Source organism: Microcaecilia unicolor, chromosome 1 (assembly GCF_901765095.1).
Source record: "Microcaecilia unicolor chromosome 1, aMicUni1.1, whole genome shotgun sequence".
Taxonomy (NCBI): Eukaryota; Metazoa; Chordata; class Amphibia; order Gymnophiona; family Siphonopidae; genus Microcaecilia; species Microcaecilia unicolor.
Genome location: NC_044031.1, coordinates 152,314,500 through 152,334,335, shown reverse-complemented (window position 1 = coordinate 152,334,335; position 19,836 = coordinate 152,314,500). Strand labels below are relative to the sequence as shown.

General features: G+C 42.2%; 1 protein-coding gene across 1 annotated transcript; it reads right to left on the bottom strand.

Annotated features, from left to right (window-relative positions):
• Positions 1 to 13,686: 13,686 nt before the first annotated feature.
• SOSTDC1 (sclerostin domain containing 1) lies at positions 13,687 to 18,608 on the bottom strand. The gene is made up of 2 exons (XM_030189958.1): positions 18,316 to 18,608; positions 13,687 to 14,928 (listed from the first exon to the last, which is right to left on the bottom strand). The coding sequence occupies exons 1-2, from the start codon at positions 18,515 to 18,517 to the stop codon at positions 14,513 to 14,515; spliced, it is 618 nt and encodes a 205-aa protein (XP_030045818.1). The 5' UTR covers positions 18,518 to 18,608; the 3' UTR covers positions 13,687 to 14,512.
• Positions 18,609 to 19,836: the final 1,228 nt, after the last annotated feature.

The window sequence follows — 19,836 nt, the reverse complement described above, 5'->3', positions numbered from 1 at the left end:
TCATGTCCAAAGAACAAAAAGATGCTCTAAATGATCAGCTGACCACTGGAGGGATTAAGGCTCAATCCTTCCTTAATCACCCAGTAGATGCTGTCCCTTCCCACCCCCTAAGAAGTGAAACTGAAAAGGGATACCGGGCTCTATGGCACCTTCAGGTATTATAGGCATACATAAAGAAAGTAGCAGGCAGGTCCCAGGATTACTGGTCAGTGCAGTGGACTGTACATATCCCACTCTAACTAGTTCTGTTTGGGTGGAAATTGTGAGCCCTCCAAATACAACAAAATACCTACTGTACCTACATATAGGAGACACCAATAGGCTTGAAGGCTATTGTAGTTGTGTACACTAGCTTTTTTTCTGTTCCTGGTGGGCACCTTGAGGATTGTGTTCAATTCTGGTCACCGTATCTCAAAAAAGAGAGCGGAATTAGAAAAGGTTCAAAGAAGAGCGACCAAAATGATAAAGGGGATGGAACTTCTCTCATATGAGGAAAGGCTAAGGTTAAAGAGGTTAGGGCTCTTCAGCTTGGAAAAGAGACGGATGAGGGGAGATATAATTGAGGTCTACAAAATCCTGAGTGGTGTAGAACAAGTAGAAGTAAATCAATTTTTTACTCGTTCCAAAAGTACAAAGACTAGGGGACATTCGAGGAAGTTACATGGAAATACTTTTAAAACAAATAGGAGGAAATATTTTTTTCACTCAACAAATAGTTAAGCTCTGGAACTCTTTGCTGGAGGAAGTGGTAACAGCAGTTAGCGTATCTGGGTTTAAAAAAGGTTTGGACAAACTCCTGGAGGAAAAGTCCCTAGTCTGCTATTGAGACAGACGTGGGAAGCAACTGCTTGCCCTGGGATTTGTAGTATGGAGTGTTGCCACGATTTGGATTTCTGCCAGGTACTTGTGACCTGGCTTGGCAGTTTGGAAACCAGGATACTGGGCTAGATGGACCATTGGTCTGACCCAGTATGGCTACTCTTATGTTCTTATGTTCTGACCACTAAGGTGGCCCTCTGCTCTGCAGAGTAATCTGCGAGGCCATTTTGGTACAAATGTTGCCAGACAGATGTTCTTGTCTCTGTTTTTACGCTGTTCATAAGTTGAATGTTTCACTTGGGAAATGGCTGTTCACTTTAGACGTTCTCAGCACAAAAACATCTTTCTCGCATATTTTCAAACAGGAAATATTGAAGTCTTTCCTTTTCGAAAATGCCTTTGAGATGGACTTTTTTTTTTTGGATGAAATGAGTTGGACATTTTTTTTTTTTTACTTGGATGTCCTTTCAAAAATGTCCTATTTTGTGTCACTATGTTTAAAAAATTTAAACCGACTATCAAGACTTGGATGTTTCGCCAGACTTTCAACATTACATAGGGTGGTTTGCTGCTAAAGGATCAGTTATTCCTCCCCTTTCCCTTTACCCCTTGTTCCCCTTCTCGTACCAATTTTTCTTTCTTTCCCTTTTTACCCCCCTGTTGTTGTAATGTATTATGCAGAATAAGTGTGTATTCATTCCTATCAAATTCTGTAGTTCCTTTCTTTCTTTTTTAACATTTTTGTTATTATTGTAGACCACATACATCATCTACCTGTTAGTTATGATGGTATATCAAATTTCTCTAAATAAATAAAAGAAAAACTATGTGTACACATAAAGCAGGATGCTAGAGTCTCTACAGTAGTTTTCCTAATAGGGGGTTCAGGGGGTCTTTTACTAAAGCTTAGCTTGAGTTATTTGCAGCAGGGCCCATAGGAATAAAATGGGCCCTGCTGTAGATAACTCGAGCTAATCTTTAGTAAAAGACTCCCTCAATCTCCAGCTCCCTCTTTGTTCTTTTCTTGTCCCACTCTTTTATTGTGGGCACTGTCGTATGTTTTTTCTGAGTTTTTTTTTTTTTTTTTACATTATTGTATTATGTTTCCTTTGTGTCTGAATTTGGAGCAATGTAAACCTTTACTGTTGTCAAACTTTCAGCTTGATTTGTTTCTCTAAACTTTTTGAAACTGAACAAGGAGGTGTTTAAATGCTAGTATAGGGTTATGTTTCCCCCTTTACTTAAAGTATTATAATTAAATGCATGTCTCACTTTATCAATGACCTTATGATCTGAAATTTCTATAATAAAATTGATGGCATTCATTAATTTTCCTCCTAACTATATCATGGTTGGATAAGCTCTCTGGCTCAGTGGTGCCTGCTGTGCATTCCCCAATAGTGAAATCCAGCTCTTCAAAGTGTCCTTCACCAAAGAAAAACCCGCAATGAGGTTAATGCAGGTTGAGCCATAATCTTCCAAATTACGTTCCATCCTGACAGCATGAAAAATTTGTATAAACTCATGACAGTCTCTGTAATTATAACAAATGATTCCAATCATTTTCTGCATTCATTCCATGTGGTGTCATAGTGTTGAATTAGAGCAGTTGAAATTCAAAACTGCTCTAAATGTACTACAGGTCATCCTCTGTTACCTCAATGATGCTCAGAATGAGTCAAATCTATAATGAAAAACTTTTAATCTATAAAATGTTGTCCAAATGAATTTCTCTTCCATAACCGGATGCTCTGAAGCACTGGATTTAGCCTGCCCTGGATGTCACAGTTGGGAATTATTTTTTAAATATTTTTGATATACAAATATAATGCACAAGTTTATACCGAGAGTTTCACATGCTGAGCATTTTCATGCATAAGATCTGGGTTCGATGCCCTTACGAGACTGGGAGACTGGGCATCCAAATGGCAGATGACTTTTAATGTGAGCAAGTGCAAAGTGATACATGTGGGAAACAGGAACCCAAACCATCACCGCCCAGGAAAAGGATCTAGGTGTCATTGTTGATGATACTTTGAAACCCTCTGCTCAGTGTGCAGTGGCAGCTAAGAAAGCAAATAGAATGTTAGTAAATATTAGGATAGGAATGGAAAACAAAACTGCGAATGTTATAATGCCTTTGTATCGCTCCATGGTGGAAGTTAAATCCTGCCCCGTGCATCCTATGATGCACTGGACAGGGCAGGGTGCCACCATTTTGAGGTGGCACCCAATGAGGAGGAGTGAGTGCTAGTCTCTCCTCCAATGTCAAAGGTATGGGCTAGGGGGTTGGGTTAGGGGGTTTCTCTCTACCACTAGCCCACCAGGGAAATCATTTTGGTGGAGGGGGAGCAAGACAGGCTCCCTGTCACAGGGCACACTGGACCTGCAGTGGGTAGTTCCACTGGATGACCAGGCTGAATTTTTTTCTGGTCCGGGGGTCTTACCGATGGGGGGGGGGGGGTCCGAAGGTCCACTGACAGCCCTGTGTCCTGGGCATGCACAGCTTTTGAACACATGCGCCAGATGCCATTTGCCTGCTTTGTTCCCTCGTGATTAAATCTAATAGCACGCATATCATTAGCATACTATTAAATTTGATCATGAGGAACTAGGTCAGGGGGCTCCTGTGGTGGGAAAACTCTGGCACTTTTCCCTGACAGCATTATTTTTTCCTGATGCAAGAGACGCTGTAGCTCCATTACAAGATCAACATTTGTACGAGTAAGTTTAATTTTATTTTACTTGTCTCATGCACCACTAAGATGTTAGGAACAATTCACTGTTTTGGTTTCTAGTTTTACTTTTTGCGAAGATTTGTTTTTTCTGTTTTTGTATCATCTCAACTGTTCCGTGCATCACCAGAGTTTTGATCATCAGGGCATCAGTCTCATCGCTATGGCTTTGTCCTCCCTGAGTGTCCCTTTTGCTCCTTCATGATCAAATGGTCCCACAGATTCCCTCACAGGCTTTCTGCTTTTGATGTACCTGAAAAAGCTGTTAATGTGAGTTTTTGCCTCTGCGGCAAGTTTCTCTTCATATTCTCGTTTAGCCTTCTTTATCAATGCTGTACATTTAACTCTCCAGTGCCTTTGTTGCTTATTATTTTCTTCATTTGGGTCCTTTTTCCATTCTTTAAAGGAAGTTCCTTTGGTTCTAATAGCCACTTTCACTTCATGTTTTAACTATGCTGGCTGTCATTTTCTCTTCCTTCCACCTTTGTAAATTCATGGAATGTGTCTGGTCTGGGCTTCCAAGATGGTATTTTTAAATAACGTCTATGCCTGATTTAAAGTCCTAGCCTTTGCAGCCTTTTTAGCTTCATTTTAATCATTTTCCTCATTTTATAACAGTCGCCCTTATGAAAATTAAATGCTGCTACAGTAAATTTCCTTTGTGGCTTCAGATATTAGCTCAAACTTGATCATGCTATAAATGTAAATGAACAAACAGGAATAGGTGTGCCATGGCTGCAGAGAATTGTAAGTGTTGCTTTTCCTGTGGGAAGCAGAGAGCAGCAACGAGGAAATGTTCAACGGGGTGTTCTGAGAGCAGGAAAACCAGAATCGGGCTAAGATGCTGAAATATACTGCCCATAGAGTGTTGTCCCGAAGCCAACAGAGCCAGAGGCAAGGTGGGGTTGGGGGGTAATTCTATCCCTTCCACATCTCTTAGGCATTGCAGTAAAAGGAGGTAAAGTCCACGAGGAAATATATTCGGGAGAAGCTCAAAGAGCCCTGCTACAGGATATCAGTGTTGGAAGCCATCTTGGATACTCCGACAGCAGGTTTTAAGCAAGTTTGATTAAAAATGGATAAAAAACACCACTGATACAGCAATTCTTCTCCGTTAATATGATTGCCACAATATTCCTATACACCTTATCTGTTATATATACTCTGATTTTCTATTCCATCAATATGATTGTATTTGTATTATATTGTAAGCCACATTGAGCCTGCAAATAGGTGGGAAAATGTGGGCTATAAATGCAGCAAATAAATAAATAAATAAATAAATATTGATTGTCTCATTGACTTGAATGGAAACAAATGATCCACATAATTCAGAATCCAAAAACAAACAGAACAGGTGATCAAATTGAAAATGAATGAATGAAACTGATCTTTTCCATGCATACTTAGGGTAGATTCAGTAAATGGAGTTCAAATAAGGGTGCCAAAAAATCGGTGCTCAGTGCTATTCTATAAAGGGTGCTTCAGGATGAGTGCTCTTTATAGAACAGCGTTGGGTACCTAATTCCAAAGAATTACACCCACTGAAACCTGTTGTAAATCCAGGTGCATAAGTTAGACACAAATATTAAGTAATACTATACACATCTTTAGTGAATACACCTGACCTTCCATTACCATGCCCCTTTTTGATTTGCTTGCTATAAAATTTGCACACAAATCTTTATAGAATAGTGAACATAAGAATAGCCATACTGGGTCAGACCAATGGTCCAGCTAGCCCAGTATCCTGTTTCCAACAGTGGCCAATCCAGGTCACACCCCCTTGCTAGGAGAAAAGGTGGGGGGGTTGACACTTTGGGAGGGGTGCAGCGGCGATCCACCCCTGGTGGAGTACAAGCTAGGTATGCCACTGATACTTAGTAAATAGATTGCACAAAGTATAGGGCTTGCATTATTTAATAAGCATTAAAATGCATTAAACTTTAGTTCATATTAACCTGTTAATACACATTAGTAAATGTTTTGCAGCATTAAAGAGACCTAGAATATCAGGAGAAACTACTACTACTACTATTTCTAAAGCGCTACTAGGGTTACGCAGCGCTGTACAGTTAACAAAGAAGGACAGTCCCTGCTCAAAGGAGCTAGGGTTTTAAAAATAGGAGATGTGGCTATTGAAAGGAATAGATAAATGTAATTCTTCCAAAAATTTACAACATAATAATGGGGGGGGGGGGGGGGGGGGGGAGGGGAATAAGGCCAACCAAGGGGAAGAACCAGAATTTAAACAGGAAAGGTGATAGTTTCAGGAAAGTAGACACAGTGGTGCAGCTGGCTTTAATATTGGTCTTCCCTTCTACATTGATGTCAAGTAATAAGATATTTGTACTTGTTTTGTGTGCATATGTAAGGATGAGGGTCTAATGTTAGCAGGATGTATCAAATAGTGCTTGGCAGTCATAACATCCAGCAGCAGAGTGAGAAAATGCCAGTCATAATTAATCTAGAAACCACAGCCCCTGATTCCTGGATTTTACATAGGTATTGTCACATAGAACCCAGCTCTGCTTGCAGCCTACCTGGCATTCTTAATAAAGAGGATCATTCATTGGCACGCTAAGGATTACCATGCTTTTGGTTTGCTTGCATTATGCTTCAAAAAAAGAGCAAATGCCTGTTCCCAAAGTGCCAAGAGAAAAAAAACAAACACTGTTGCTCATTCATTCGCGCGTGCTTCTTTTCTGCCAGCAAGAAATGTATGGAGTACTGTTTATTAGTTAAGAATCAAGAAAGAAAAAAATGTCTTCTTATTGTTAAGTTATACTTTTTGAAACATATAAAAGCTACAGCCATGATGCTATTATATCATTTGCAGAAGTATGACTATTTTATCCCATACCTGTTTGGTCAACACTGGCTTCAGGTATCTTTTTATGTTGAGTTTAAAATACTAATAATGATGCATTGGGTGTTGTATCAAGGAGTTCCAAAGTATCTGGCAAATTTTCTCATTCCATGTATTTCTCAGCATTACCTCCATTCCCAGTCTGATGACCTCCTGGTTCTCCCTTCACCAGCTACGGCTCAACTCGAATGAATTTACCACTCTACATTATTATTATTATTTAGCACCTGCATTTTGGAATAATCTCCCCCATGATAGATCCCAAAACAGTACAATACATTTTATGCTGCTTATCCTAGAAATACTGTCAAAATACTAGTGGTGGTACTCTACCACAAATATGTATATATACAATCAACCAAATGGTAGAAATGAAGTCAACTGTTCACCAAATAAATGTGAGAAGGGGGAGTCTCATACAGTCACCAAGGCAAGTAGGTTATCACTAATCTGATACGCCTGATCAATGTGACAATTATAATCATAGACGGCCCCCTGCCATCCATACCAATTTTTATATATTTTTAATTGCTTATAGTGTCCTTTTTACTTCTTTTGTATCAATCTTTAAATTTCACTTTATTCAATAATGTGACCAATGTGGAGGAGTGGCCTAGTGGTTAGGGTGGTGGATTATGGTCCTGGGGAACTGAATTCAATTCCCACTTCAGGCACGAGCAGCTCCTTGTGACTCTGGGCAAGTCACTTAACCCTCCATTGCCCCAGGTACCAATAAGTACCTGTATATGTAAGCTGCATTGAGCCTGCCATGAGTGGGAAAGCACAGGGTACAAATGTAACAAAAAAGATGTACTCTCAGTAGGAATTTTCTCATTTACTGTAGTGGAGATATTAGACACTTATCTGTGTGCATGTCCTCGAGCCATTCCAGCAATCCTTACTATCCCAACAGGTGCCTGTTTCGCTCTTATGCTTTGTCAAGGGACAGTCCTGTGAATGCAAAGACAGGAAAACGTTAGCTCAGACCTCAGTAAATGTAACGATCTTCCTCTTATCTACCAACTCCTGGCTTACAGTCTCTTCTCTACTACTGCTGATCGCCCACTGGAAGTTCAAAACATGGCGGCGGCGTTCTTTATATGCACTACCGGAAGTGCCGATCTATGCTTAGCACTTCCACTGTATAACTGTTTCTCGTTACATGTAACATCCCCAATAGACATATGTATTAAGGCCATTGGGTTCGTCCCAAGATGAAATATCCAGTAAGTTTCTCGCTGCACCAATCTGCGATCACGATCTCCTCCTCTTGGGTGGGGGGTGACGTGTTCAATCACCTGACAGCGTAAAGATTCTATTGTATGGCCATTGTTGACACAGTGTTGTACCAACGGGGCTCCAAGGTTCTGTGCAGTGATCCGCGATCTGTGCTTTATCATGCGGGTAACTTGGACCTTATGCTCTTGATTATAGAACAGTCCATAACAGCTCTCCAACAGGAGGATCGAGGATCATGAGGGAGGGAGGTGGCAACAGGAAAGCTTATGCTACAACCTGAAAGTTAACCAGGCACCAGCCAATATTCAGACAAGTTTTCATGTTAGTTTTATGGCTAAAGTCAGGAACAAAAAAACCTCTTTAATTCAGAGGGAAAAGTCTTGATGAGGGTTTGTGGCTGACAAGGCCCAAACACAGTCTGGAAAGTTTTTTCTCACTCTCTCTGGGCCTTCCAGGCCTCAGAACCAGGTTCACATGTATCCAAAAAAAAAGTTGGTTTACCTCAGCCAGGTCATAGTAGTTAGATGTATATAGTGAAGGTGTATGCTTGGAGATCACTTCTTCTATCCCTGGGCCTCCTCAACCCCATTCTGGCCCTGCCTTTTTATAGTTCCTGGCTTCTGTCCTTTCAGCTCCACCTCTCCTGTCTCACTTCTTTTCTGGGCAGGATTAGGGTTTTTAAGGTGGTCAAACCAGGGTCCCTGGGGGGGGGGGGGGGGGGGGCAAAATCCCCCAGGCCCAGCCTTCAAGGGGAAGGGGCTGCTGCTGCCGGCAAGCTTCTTCCTGTCTGCTTCCAGGTCTGTTTCTCTCCTGCTCCTGTGTGCCAGGACCCGGATGATTGTATTAACACGATAACCTGGGGCTTTTATATTAATGCAATCATCCGGGTCTCAGCACACAGGAGCAGGAGCCAACAGACTGAGGGAGGAGCAGTCAGACACAGGAAGGTAGGTGGGTGCGTGAGGGTGGCAGCCTGAATGTGTTGGGAGGGTGGCGGCCTGAGTGGGGAGCATGGAGTGGCGTGATGGCCCAGGTGGGGGCGTCGGGCAGTCGGCAGTCCTGCCCTGGGCCTGGCTGTGTCTCTCAGCAGCCGTGGTTCAAACTACCTGAGGGACTATTCTTAAGGCAGTGTTCTATATACCCCTCACAGTCACTTATTAGTTTGTGGTTTAGTGGATAGGATTATAATTTATGCAAGCTCATTATGCTCATTAGCATGCCCCGAAACATTATAGAGCCTGATATTCAAAGTCATTTAACATTGCCCAGTTAAATGATGCTCAGTGCCTAGGCCACCGATATTCAGCAGCATTTAACAAGCAGTGCCACTGAATATCGGTTCTGATCGCCATGCCACTGTCTGGTTAGTGCCGGGGCAAACCATGGGCAGAGTTTGAGCGAAGCTCTTACTTAACCAGTTAGTTCTGATATTCATTTTGCTAACCGGTTAAATTACTGCATTGATTCCCAAACCTGATCCTGGAGGCACCCCAGCCAGTCAGGTTTTCAGAATATTCACAAAGAATTTTCATGAGAGAGATTTGCATGCATTGCCTCCACTACATGCAAAATCTATGTGGATACCCTGAAAACCTGACTGGCTGGGGTGCCTCCAGGATCAGGTTTGGGAATCACTGAATTAGTGGGTAGTTAGGAAAGAGGTTGTCCTAACTTTGTGGCCCTTTAGTGAAGTGCAGGAAAATGTAGGTATAGGACTTTCCTACACACTATCTCCCGGATTCTATATAGCATGCCTAGAGATCCACGCCAAAATTCAAGCGTATTCTGTAACAACGCATATAACTTAGTTGGCTTAACAAGCCAATCAGCGTTGATAGCAGCAATTCACAGGCAATAATGAGCACTAATTGGCATTAATTAGAATTTAGGCACACAACTCGTTAAGCATATTCTGTAACACAGTGTGACTAACTTCTAACATGTGCAGCCAAAAAAGGGCATGGTTATGGGCAGGGAAATAGGCGTGCAGGACGTCAGACTAGAACGAAGCCTTGTGCGGGATTGGGAAGAAGAGGACCTCGGCTGGCGGGGGTTGGGCCCCCCATCAGCAAAGGTAGGCGACGGCGGGTTGGCGGCGGCAGGGGGGGGTCGAGAGGGTCATCGGCAGGGGGGTCCAGGGGCAAATCTATGGGGGGCCAGGCCCCCGTGTCCCCATACTGGCCACGCCACTGCCGCCAAGGTAACTGCACACTCATCTGAATATTGACCTGTACACGGCTATCTTCCATGTGGCCACTGTGACCTGGATATTCAATGCGAGTGCCAGACCTTGCCCAGCATTGAATATCTGGGATCTGTTCTCAGCCTGCAGCTGTCAGTGGCTTAAAAACTGCTGATTGCCACAGGCTGATACTATCCCCATAGTTTATATCCACTAGCTAATGGGCAGCTTAACACACACGTTAAGGTTTTGGTAAATAGGATGTTATCTATTGTTCATTCTAAGCCGGTTTAACTTGAATGCTTTTAACCACTTTCAGTGGCTGGGCAGTGTGTATCTGATCACCATTTATCTAAATAAAGTTACCTACTAAAAGGTGCTTTTTGAGCCCTGCAAGAATATTTTACCAACAAAAGAGAATCTTGACAAAGGAGGAGGAACTCCATATACACCCTGAGGATGTAAAGTTCGTCAAAGATTCCACACACAAATTTAGGTGCATTCCCAATTTGCATGCACAATTTAACTGAACAACAAGCCAATTAGTACCAATAATAGGCTTTTTAGCAAGCAATTATCGGTACTAATTAGATGTAATTGGGACTGTGTGTAAAGTTAGGTGCAGGATCCGTGATTGAAACTTATGCATGTTCCAAAAAAGGAGCATGGAAATGGGAGAGGCATGGGTGTTTCAGGGTGGAATGAGGGTGTGGCTTTGAGTTATATGTGTAATTACAGAATAATGGTGGTCCGTGTGTAAATTTAGGCACAGGCATTTGTACCACGTTTTCATTGGTGCAAATGGTCACGCCTAAATTTACATGTGACTCTCCACTTAAGTGTGTATTCTATAAACTGTGCCAAACTTTAGGCGTGGCTTATAGAATACCGCTTAAGCAGGGTTTTTTGGTGGCAATTTTTTTAGGTATCATTTATAGAATTTACCCGTACTGCACACATAATATTAAACTTCTGTTATTTTCCAGTACATGCTGATTTACTGTCTGTTCCCACCTTTTAGTAGCTGAGAAAAGTGTCACCAGAAACTATGCAATTTCTGTTTATGGTCCAAGATTATGGAATTCCTTGACTTTGTGAACTCGATTTGGAACAAGATTTTAGACAGTGTCAAAATAAATTTGAAATGTTTCTTTTTTTTCTTATGCTTATAGACAAGGATAGAAGCAGTTCCCTTCTGTAAATCTGGATTAAGCTGTTGTTTTTGAAGAGTTTAATACCGCTGTTGTACTTGTTTAATGCGATATGGTTTATATTTAATGGTTTATTCTGGTTCTCAATAAACATGACAGAACAGTAAACAAATAAAATATAAACTTTAACATTAAAAGAAAAAAGAAAAGATTCCAGTGTTGGATAGCTATGTTTTGAAGTATGAGGGTTTATCATGAAAATCACTGAGATTGTCAGGACTGGTGGTACATAAACATTTTAATAAATAAAATAGTTGCCTGAGATGATGTAATTGTTTCCCTGATATTAGACCAGGGCAATTTTATAAGGTATACTCTCACAGTTAACTACCAATTATGTGCATATTTCATTAGATCATTGCCACATACATGTGTGTATGTATGCACATACAGTGAAACCTCGGTTTTTGTCGATAATCCGTCCGAAAACAATCGGTGAAATCCGAAACCGATGAAAACCGAGGCAATTAACGAGGACGCCCAAAATCGGGAGAAGGACGTCCATCTTCCGATACAAATTGGGAGATGGACGTCCTTCTTTTTCGACGAAATCTGAGGCAACCAACAAAAACCGGCACAAATTTCTTGTCGAAAAAATCAACGAAATCCGAAACTGACGAAAACTGACGTCAACGAAAACCGAGGTACTACTGTATATGCGAAAGTTCCACCTAAGTGTTATTCTGTAAGTATGTGTGCATCTGACATAGTATGTATTTTACAAGTACTTGTACAAATAGGTGGAGTCTGGGTACAGCATGGGTGGGATTCATATCTCTGCAGGTAACTTAGGGGCCCTTTTACTAATTCACGCTAAAAAGTGGCCCCTGCTACTTTTAACACGTGGGTTTTCCATGCGCCTAGGCCACTTTTAGTGTGACGGTAAAATGGCCACTTTTCAATGTGTTCCATTAATGGCCATGCGCTAATTTCCCAATTAGCGTGTGGTCATTACCACGGGAGCCCTTATTGCCACCTATTTAGCAGGCTCCATGGGCTCCTGCATGGTAATGGCTCCCTGTCCGCTTCGGCATACAGTTCAAACTTCTCTTACTGACCTTTAAATGCATCCATTCTGCAGCCCCCCATTACCTCTCCACTCTCATCTCTCCCTACATTCCTCCCTGTGAACTCTGCTCACTGGACAAATCTCTCTTGTCGTCCCCCTTCTCCTCCACTGCTAACTCCAGACTTCGTTCCTTTTCCCTCACGGCACCTTATGCCTGGAATAGACTTCCTGAGCCTGTACGTCTAGCTCCATCTCTACCTGTTTTCAAATCTATGCTGAAAACCCACCTTTTCACCACTGCTTTTGGCTCCTAGCCACTACTCAATTGCCCTCCCCTTGTTCCTTCTCACCCAGTTCTTCTCTCGCCCTTAATTGTCTTGTCTGTCTGTATTACTTTTAGATTATAAGCTCCATTGAGCAGGGACTATCTCTCTGTGTCAGGTGTTCAGCGCTGAGTGCATCTGGTAGCGCTATACAAATGCTAATAATAATCAAGTGGAGGAGTAGCCTAGTGGTTAGTGCAGTGGACTTTGATCCTGGGGAACTGAGTTCAATTCCCACTGCAGCTCCTTGTGACTTTGGGCAAGTCACTTAACCCTCCATTGCACCTCAGAAAGGCGGTATATCAAGTCCCAATTCCCTTTCCCTTTCCTCCCATGCTACCTGATTAGCACAGGGCACGCCTACTCTGCACCCATAGACATGCCTTCCACACCAAAAAATAAAAATTATTTTTTTAGCACGGGATTGGCGCACTACTTCGGGATGCCTCAGCGCGTCCTGCGGCAGTGCTTTTTACCATGCAGTAGGAATGCGCTAGTACCTACTGTGGCTTAGTAAAAGGGCCCCTTACAGAACAGTATAAGTTACACATATATTTGTGACATTTAAGCAGACACATTTACACCAGCTCTATGGCCAGTATAAAGGTTCACACTTATAGGCATATATTTTTATGGTTACACTAGTATTCTGTAAAGGAAAGTAGACGCCTACATTCCTTTCTAGACTAGGTTCCTACTTGGTGCCCTTTGGGTGCCTATTTATAGGTGTCCAGTTCAGGGGCATAGCCAGACCTTGCGGTGGGAGGAGGCCAGAGCCCGAGGTGGGGGGGCACATTTTGGTCTGCTGCCCCATCACTGCCCCCCCCACCAATTCACCACCTTGCTGCTCCCCACCCACTACTGCTGCAAATACCTTGGCTGGTGGGGGTCCCCAACCCCCACCAGCTGAAGCCTTCATCCAGCGCTGGTCTCCGGCGCTGCCGTGTTGCCTGCCCTGCTCTCTCTTCCCCTCACGTCCTATATACTCCTTTTAGTAAAACTAAGCATGCTCAGTTTCAATAAAAGGAGCGTGCCGGACATGAGGGGAAGAGAGAGAAGGGCAGGCAATGCGGCGGCACTAGAGACCGGCGCTGGATGAAGGCTTCAGCTGGCGGGGGCTGGGGACCCCCACCAGCAAAACCAGGAGCCCAGAGGAAATTTTGGGGGGCCCAGGTCCCCGTGGCCCCATGTAGCTACACCACTGGTCTGGTTATAGAATTACCCCTTCAAGGCAGAGATTTATCAGCACGCCTAGGCATTCTTGCAAATTAAGCAGAGGATAACAAAACAGATGGTGTTTCTGAGTTGTGTTTATTTCTAAAAGAAGAAAAGAAAATTGATAAATCTGAGCCAGTTACACCTGCCCTAGGATTGCACAATGCAGTCTTTAATAAACATAAAAATACAGGTTTATATACCTGGGAAAAATCATGATGAAAAAATATATCAATGGCACTACATATTTATCTTACATTATCTACAAAATATATATTTTCTACTTCAGCTGCAAACCATAGGAAAATAATTTGATGCATGGAGGAGCTATAAAACATACAGTGCACCATACATTTCAAAAATTACACATCTAAACTCATTAAATAATTACACTTACAAATAAATAGGTAAAGCAAAGCAAAGCAAAACTCATGCCTGGAAAATAAATCAGGGGTGGGTGAGGATAGAAAAGTAATACAAAGGCGTCATTTTAAGTTTGGTCTTAAATGAGTATTTCTTAAAGCAACAGACACTATTTCAAAAAACGTATTCAATAATGAATTGTCAGATTTTTAAAAAACGAAGCACCATTACAAAGAAAATGCAACTTCAGTAAATGTTCACGGCAACATCATTTTACACCTGGTTGTAAACACTCCAGTCTTTTAGTGGTCATAGGAAGCAATAGAAAAAGGCTGTAGTAGTGATCTACACCCGGAATTTTGAAAAATCGTTGGAAAACAATGTCATTGTCCTACCAGAAAAGGATACCCCTTTTTGCTTGACAACAAAACAAAACACTGTTTCCAAGTAAACAGAGCCCAGGACTAGTAGGGGACAGACATCCTTATAGGCGGTCAGACGAATAAACCATATTTGCAACGAGTCAATGGTTTGATTTTCCTTTCCTTTAACTGGAGCCGTGCTTGCTAGATTTACTAGCTTTTTTCCGGTCCCTGTGAGAGTGGCCAGCTTTGGCTGCTGAGACTCCCTCATAGTTGTGGCTGGACTCGTTGTGCTGCCTGGTGTATCTCTTGCACCTGCAGGAGGTGACCACGGTAACTTTGTAGGTTCTGGTGGTGCCATCCTGACACTGGAGCTGGATGCGTTGGGTGCGGGTCTTGTCGTTCACACACCTCCACTCCTGCAAGCTCCTCCGGCTCCAGTACTTCATCCCATAACCTCCTCCGATCCAGTTGGGCAGCACTGGTAATGGCAGGCACTCCCCAGCACACACCAGCTCCTTCAAAGGGCTGATACTGGTACACTGGCCATCGGAAATATATTTAGTGGATCTCAGCTCCCTGCATCCCACTTGGTGATGACCTGCAAAAATGAACAGAAAAATGCTTGTTGTTATATGAAAAATAAAAGATCCCCTGATAATTAATGTCTAGAAGTTTTGATACTATTGAACAAACGTGTTACTGTTCATATGCAAAATAAAGGAGAAACTTCTGAACCATAGGATCTTGTTTCATTAAGATATGTTTAATTTAAGCCATATTTAATGTAATATAAAGTTTGAAAGGGTTTCAGATATTGTGTCTTTCATATTCTAGAGCTCTACATATAGCAGCACTGTAAAATTTGACAGACTGCATCTGAATCTAGATGATACCGTAGAAATATGTTCTATAAAGGACCTTTTTTTTAAAACCACTATTAACTCCTTTAGATGATATACGATCCTAAGTACTATTCTCATGCCTTTTTTGTATCTAGTGGAATATTCTTCTCAACAGGGCCCCATGGAGTGTCCTATGAAAGAGAGAAATTGACCCCCCCCCCCTTTTCCCAGTCATCAAAAAGTGCTCTTTTTTTCACGATGGCAATAAATAGAAGGCGTAAATTATTTAATCTAGCCTGCAGGTCCTCAAAACATACTCTGTACAGCCAGAATGAGAAACCTTATTCCTGGCTGTCTTTTCTCATTCCTGCCAGTGAGCTGGTGGTCCAGGGCATTTTCTTCTGCTTGTGTCTGAGGCTGGCAGGAGGCAGCTCTCTGAGAACTGTCTTTCCTTTTGTTATTATATAAACAGAGGCTGGGCAGTCTCACAATGACACTTCCATTAACAATAACCATCTCCTGGGTGCTTTTGCACCTAAGGTATGCAGAGCTCAGATAATCTTATAATCATCAGATATTTCCTGTGCACTTAAAGCCACCCCTATTCATGGAGACTGACACACCTTATTTCTGTTCAGAGAGACTGAGATTCCTCCCCCCTCCCCCTCCCCCATTTACTTTCCAGGCACGAGTTTTGTTTTGCTTTGCTGAGTTTTGTCTTATGATTAATGTACTATATGAGCTGGGCCAGCTCCAAAATTTTTGTCTAAGGTTTCCTTCTCTTTACAAAGGATACTAGCCAGGAGCTAGGGAGAGAGATTGGGAACAGAGATTACATTCAAGTGTGACTGTGTTTATTGTAGCCAGAGGCACTCGGCATCCAGTTTTTAGCCAGGAAGCACACACACAAAAATGCTGGAATCAAATCAAAGCTTTTTATCTTCAGATAACACTACATTGCTGGAGTGCCACAGACAGGTGAGAGTCCTTCGAACCTAAGTTTCAGGTGGCAGAGCTGCCAAGTTGCCCATTTCAGGAGGGAGACTTTTTGGCCAGTCCTGGAGTTCTGCCAAACTCATCTTGGTGCATTATGGGACCTGCAGCTCTGACCTCAATGGATAGAATCATGGACTACAAATACTACACTGCTTTGGGATGTAAGTTCAAAACCAGAACTGGCCAAAACGTCTCCCTCCTGGAATAGGTAACTTGGCAGCTCTGGAAGGGAGTAAAAGCATTAGCATAATTTGCCTGCTGATTTCGTGGATAAAGGGTAAGGAAGTCAAATCAGCAGTGAGTGTGTGTGTTGGGGGGGGGGAGTCACTGTCCCCCTTCACCCACCGCAAACCATGTCTAGGAGTAAGGGGAGATACTCAGTATCTTTATAAAAGGAATCAAATGAATCATCTGCCCTGACATATTGATGAAACATTTGAGGGGTGGTTATTAAAAATATGGAAAATGCTGAACATATTTTGATAAAGATACAGCAAAAAGCACCAGGAGCCTTCAGAAATGGGACATAATTCCTTTAATGATAAAAATCAATTTTCGAGTGTGGACCCGACATGGTTTTGGTTCCTTTACTGTAAAACGAAGGGACTTTTTTGCTCTCAGTGCCTGAAACAACTACTTTACAGAGTGAACGGGAAGAAGTTTGGTTGCTGCACTCAGCATTCATTTCATATTACTACTACTACTTAACATTTCTAGAGCGCTACTAGGGTTACGCAGCGCTGTACAATTTAACAAAGAGAGACAGTCCCTGCTCAAAGAGCTTACAATCTAATAGACAAGTGAACGGTCGGTCCGATAGGGGCAGTCAAATTGGGGCAGTTTGGATTCACTGAACGGTAAGGGTTAGGTGCCGAACGCAGCACATTTGACCCCTGACGCAGGCGTCGTGCGCTGAAACACGGCCCCTGTCGGGTCCACATTGGAAAATCATCGTTAAAGGAATTGTGTCCCGTTTCTGAAGGCTCCTGGTGCTTTTTACTGTATCTTGGTTGGTTCTGTACTTTGGACCCTCTCTTTGTTGTTATATTGAACATATTTTGATATCCATTTGAGAGGACTTAGGGCTCCTACTACAATCCTTACCGTTGCTTTGCCATGTGTCATTTTGGCAGTACCATTGGGCTACCGCAGGAGCTCAGCAGGGGCTTACTTGGTGGTAATTGGGCAGACCCATGTGCTGCCCGGTTATCGCCAGAGCCCCTATTGCCTTCTAAATAGGTGTGAAATGGCTTTGTGGCAAGTGGTTCACTTACTGCATGGCCATTTCCTTTAAAACATTTTACCTACTGCGGTAAAAGGGGACCTCGGTACATGGCAAATCCACATGATGATGCTACTGCAGGACCCCTCTTACCGTAGCTTTGTAAAAGGGGCCTTTAAAGATCTGGTTTTCCTATCACTTTATTTATTTCTTAATTAGGATTTATGTACCACCTTTTTTAAGGAATTTACTCAAGGCGGTGTACAGTAAGAATAACTCAAACATTATAAACAATATAATTACACTGCTTTATCAGTTTTTGATCACTCGTCCATTTCTCCCTGTTTCTCAAGTTCTCCTCTATCTCACCCTTACATTTTCTTAGGGACTAGAATTAGAATGCTGTTATGTTTTATACATTCTGATATTGTCATTTTTTGCTCATATTGTCTTGATCTGAGGAAGATGTTTCTGGTTTTAGAAAGCTAGTCAAAAAAAGTATTGTTGTTTGAATAAAAAATATATGATCTTATTTTCCTTTTATTTCTATTTATTTACTACAATTTCTATGTGTTGTCTTTCCTATTTAAATGTAGTTGGCTGTCTCGTCTAGTTAAATGCACTAAAGGTAAACTGTATTTTGTGAAGAGAAGTAGCAAAACTGTCCAAAAATTAAGTTTAGGTGACATCTTGCATGGTAACATAGATATTCCCCCACTTCCATACACACTTTATCCCAGCTAATTTAACCAGTAATGTGAGGAGTGTCTATCTTAGTGCCCTTGCATATGTGGAAATAATTATCAGTAAACCAGTTGTAAGTGATATCTTTGTACTGGACTAGTTTTGGAGAGATAAGCTGCTAAAAGCATCAGAAGAAATAGTAGAAAATCCAGCCCTGGAAAACTGCATTGAAAACACTTACTGTTCCCATCCTGTGCTGCGTTGCCAGAATTCCTGCCTCCGTTCCTTGCCTGGTTCAGTGTGCTGTTGCTGGGACTTGCGGGATCTGGTTTGACTACGTGTGAATAAAGGATTTCTGTGGCATCATTTTTGAAAGCCAAGCAGCTTTTCACCAGGATGCATGCCAGGAAGAAAACAGAGCACTGAATAGCTGGAAGGATCATGTTTGGTGCAGTCAAGGGCTGATGAAGACAGGCTGGATTCCTTCCCTTCAGCTCCTCTGTGACTGTGAAATCTCTCCTGGTGCTTCATCCCTTTATATATCCGCAGGGGTTTGGCATGCATTCAGGTGTAAAGTTGTAGCCAGAGCTTAAGTATGAAGCCAAAGGAGAGGGGGTGGGATGCTTTCTAAGCCCTGCAAGAATATTTTACCAATAGAAGAGAATCTTGACAAGGGAGGAGGAGCTTCACATACTGTACACATTGTATGCAATTTCATAGCAAATTTTGTCAGTCATTCAGAGTCTGGGTCACAGTCCTGCAAAGACCCTATATATTAGTGGAGGTTGGGAAAGGGAAGGGGAAGGTTTTCTGGCACATTTCCAAATAGATAAGCTAAAGTGTATCCTTATTAACCAATGCAAAGAAATGTATTCCTGATTATGGGGCTGATGCAGCAAAAGTACACAGATGTTGGTGCACAGATAGCATGATGCCTTACACACAATTTTGTGCACCCCCCCCCCCCCCGGATTCTATATATCGTGCCTAGCATTCCTCGCTGAAATCCAAGCATATTCTGTAACAATGCGCGTAACTTAATTGGCTTAATAAGCTAATTAGTGTTGATAACAGAACAAGCAATAATGAGCACTAATTGGCAATAATTAGAATTTATGCACACAACTCGCTAAGCACATTCTGTAATAAACAGTGCCTAAATTCTAATGCGTGCAGTTCAAAAGGGGTGTGGCTATGGGCGGGGAAAAGGGCGTTACAAAATTTACATGCATAGTTATAGAATAAGGCCCAGTGCACGTAAATCTACACACAGGAATTTACGCCAAATTTTCATTGGTGTAAATGAAGGCGTGTAATTTTAGGCGCTAGGATATCAGTTAAGAGTATTCTATATACCGCTCCTAAATCTAGGTGGCGCTCATAGAATATGCTTAGTCGGAAATGTTTACCACACGGATTTTTTAGATGCCTTATATAGAATCTGGCCCATAATGCAGAACAGAGTTTTGCAGAGAAGCTAACCCTGTACAGAGCCGTACATTAGTCACCAGCACACGGGCATCTTAAAATCAATGGTAATGAGGCTATTAACTATTCTGTGGTGATGTAGGAGAAGTGCTCAGAAGACTTTAAGGTATAATGCAAGAGCTTTAACACCATGCCTAAGGAAGCATAGAAGGGTTAACTCGCTCTTCTGCATTAGTATCGGAGGATTTAGAGGTAGATATCCAGCCAGCAGTTCTCAGTGTTTTGTGAAAACCCACCTCTTCAATGCTGCATTCGGCACCTAACTCTTACAGTT

Bases quoted from the DNA above. Each gene is read 5' to 3' on its own strand.
- SOSTDC1 (XM_030189958.1), bottom strand. From the start codon at position 18,517: ATGATCCTTCCAGCTATTCAGTGCTCTGTTTTCTTCCTGGCATGCATC. The intron at 14,929-18,315 runs GTAAGTGTTTTC...TCATTTTTGCAG, and splicing joins CGCAGCACAGGATGGGAACA to GTCATCACCAAGTGGGATGC.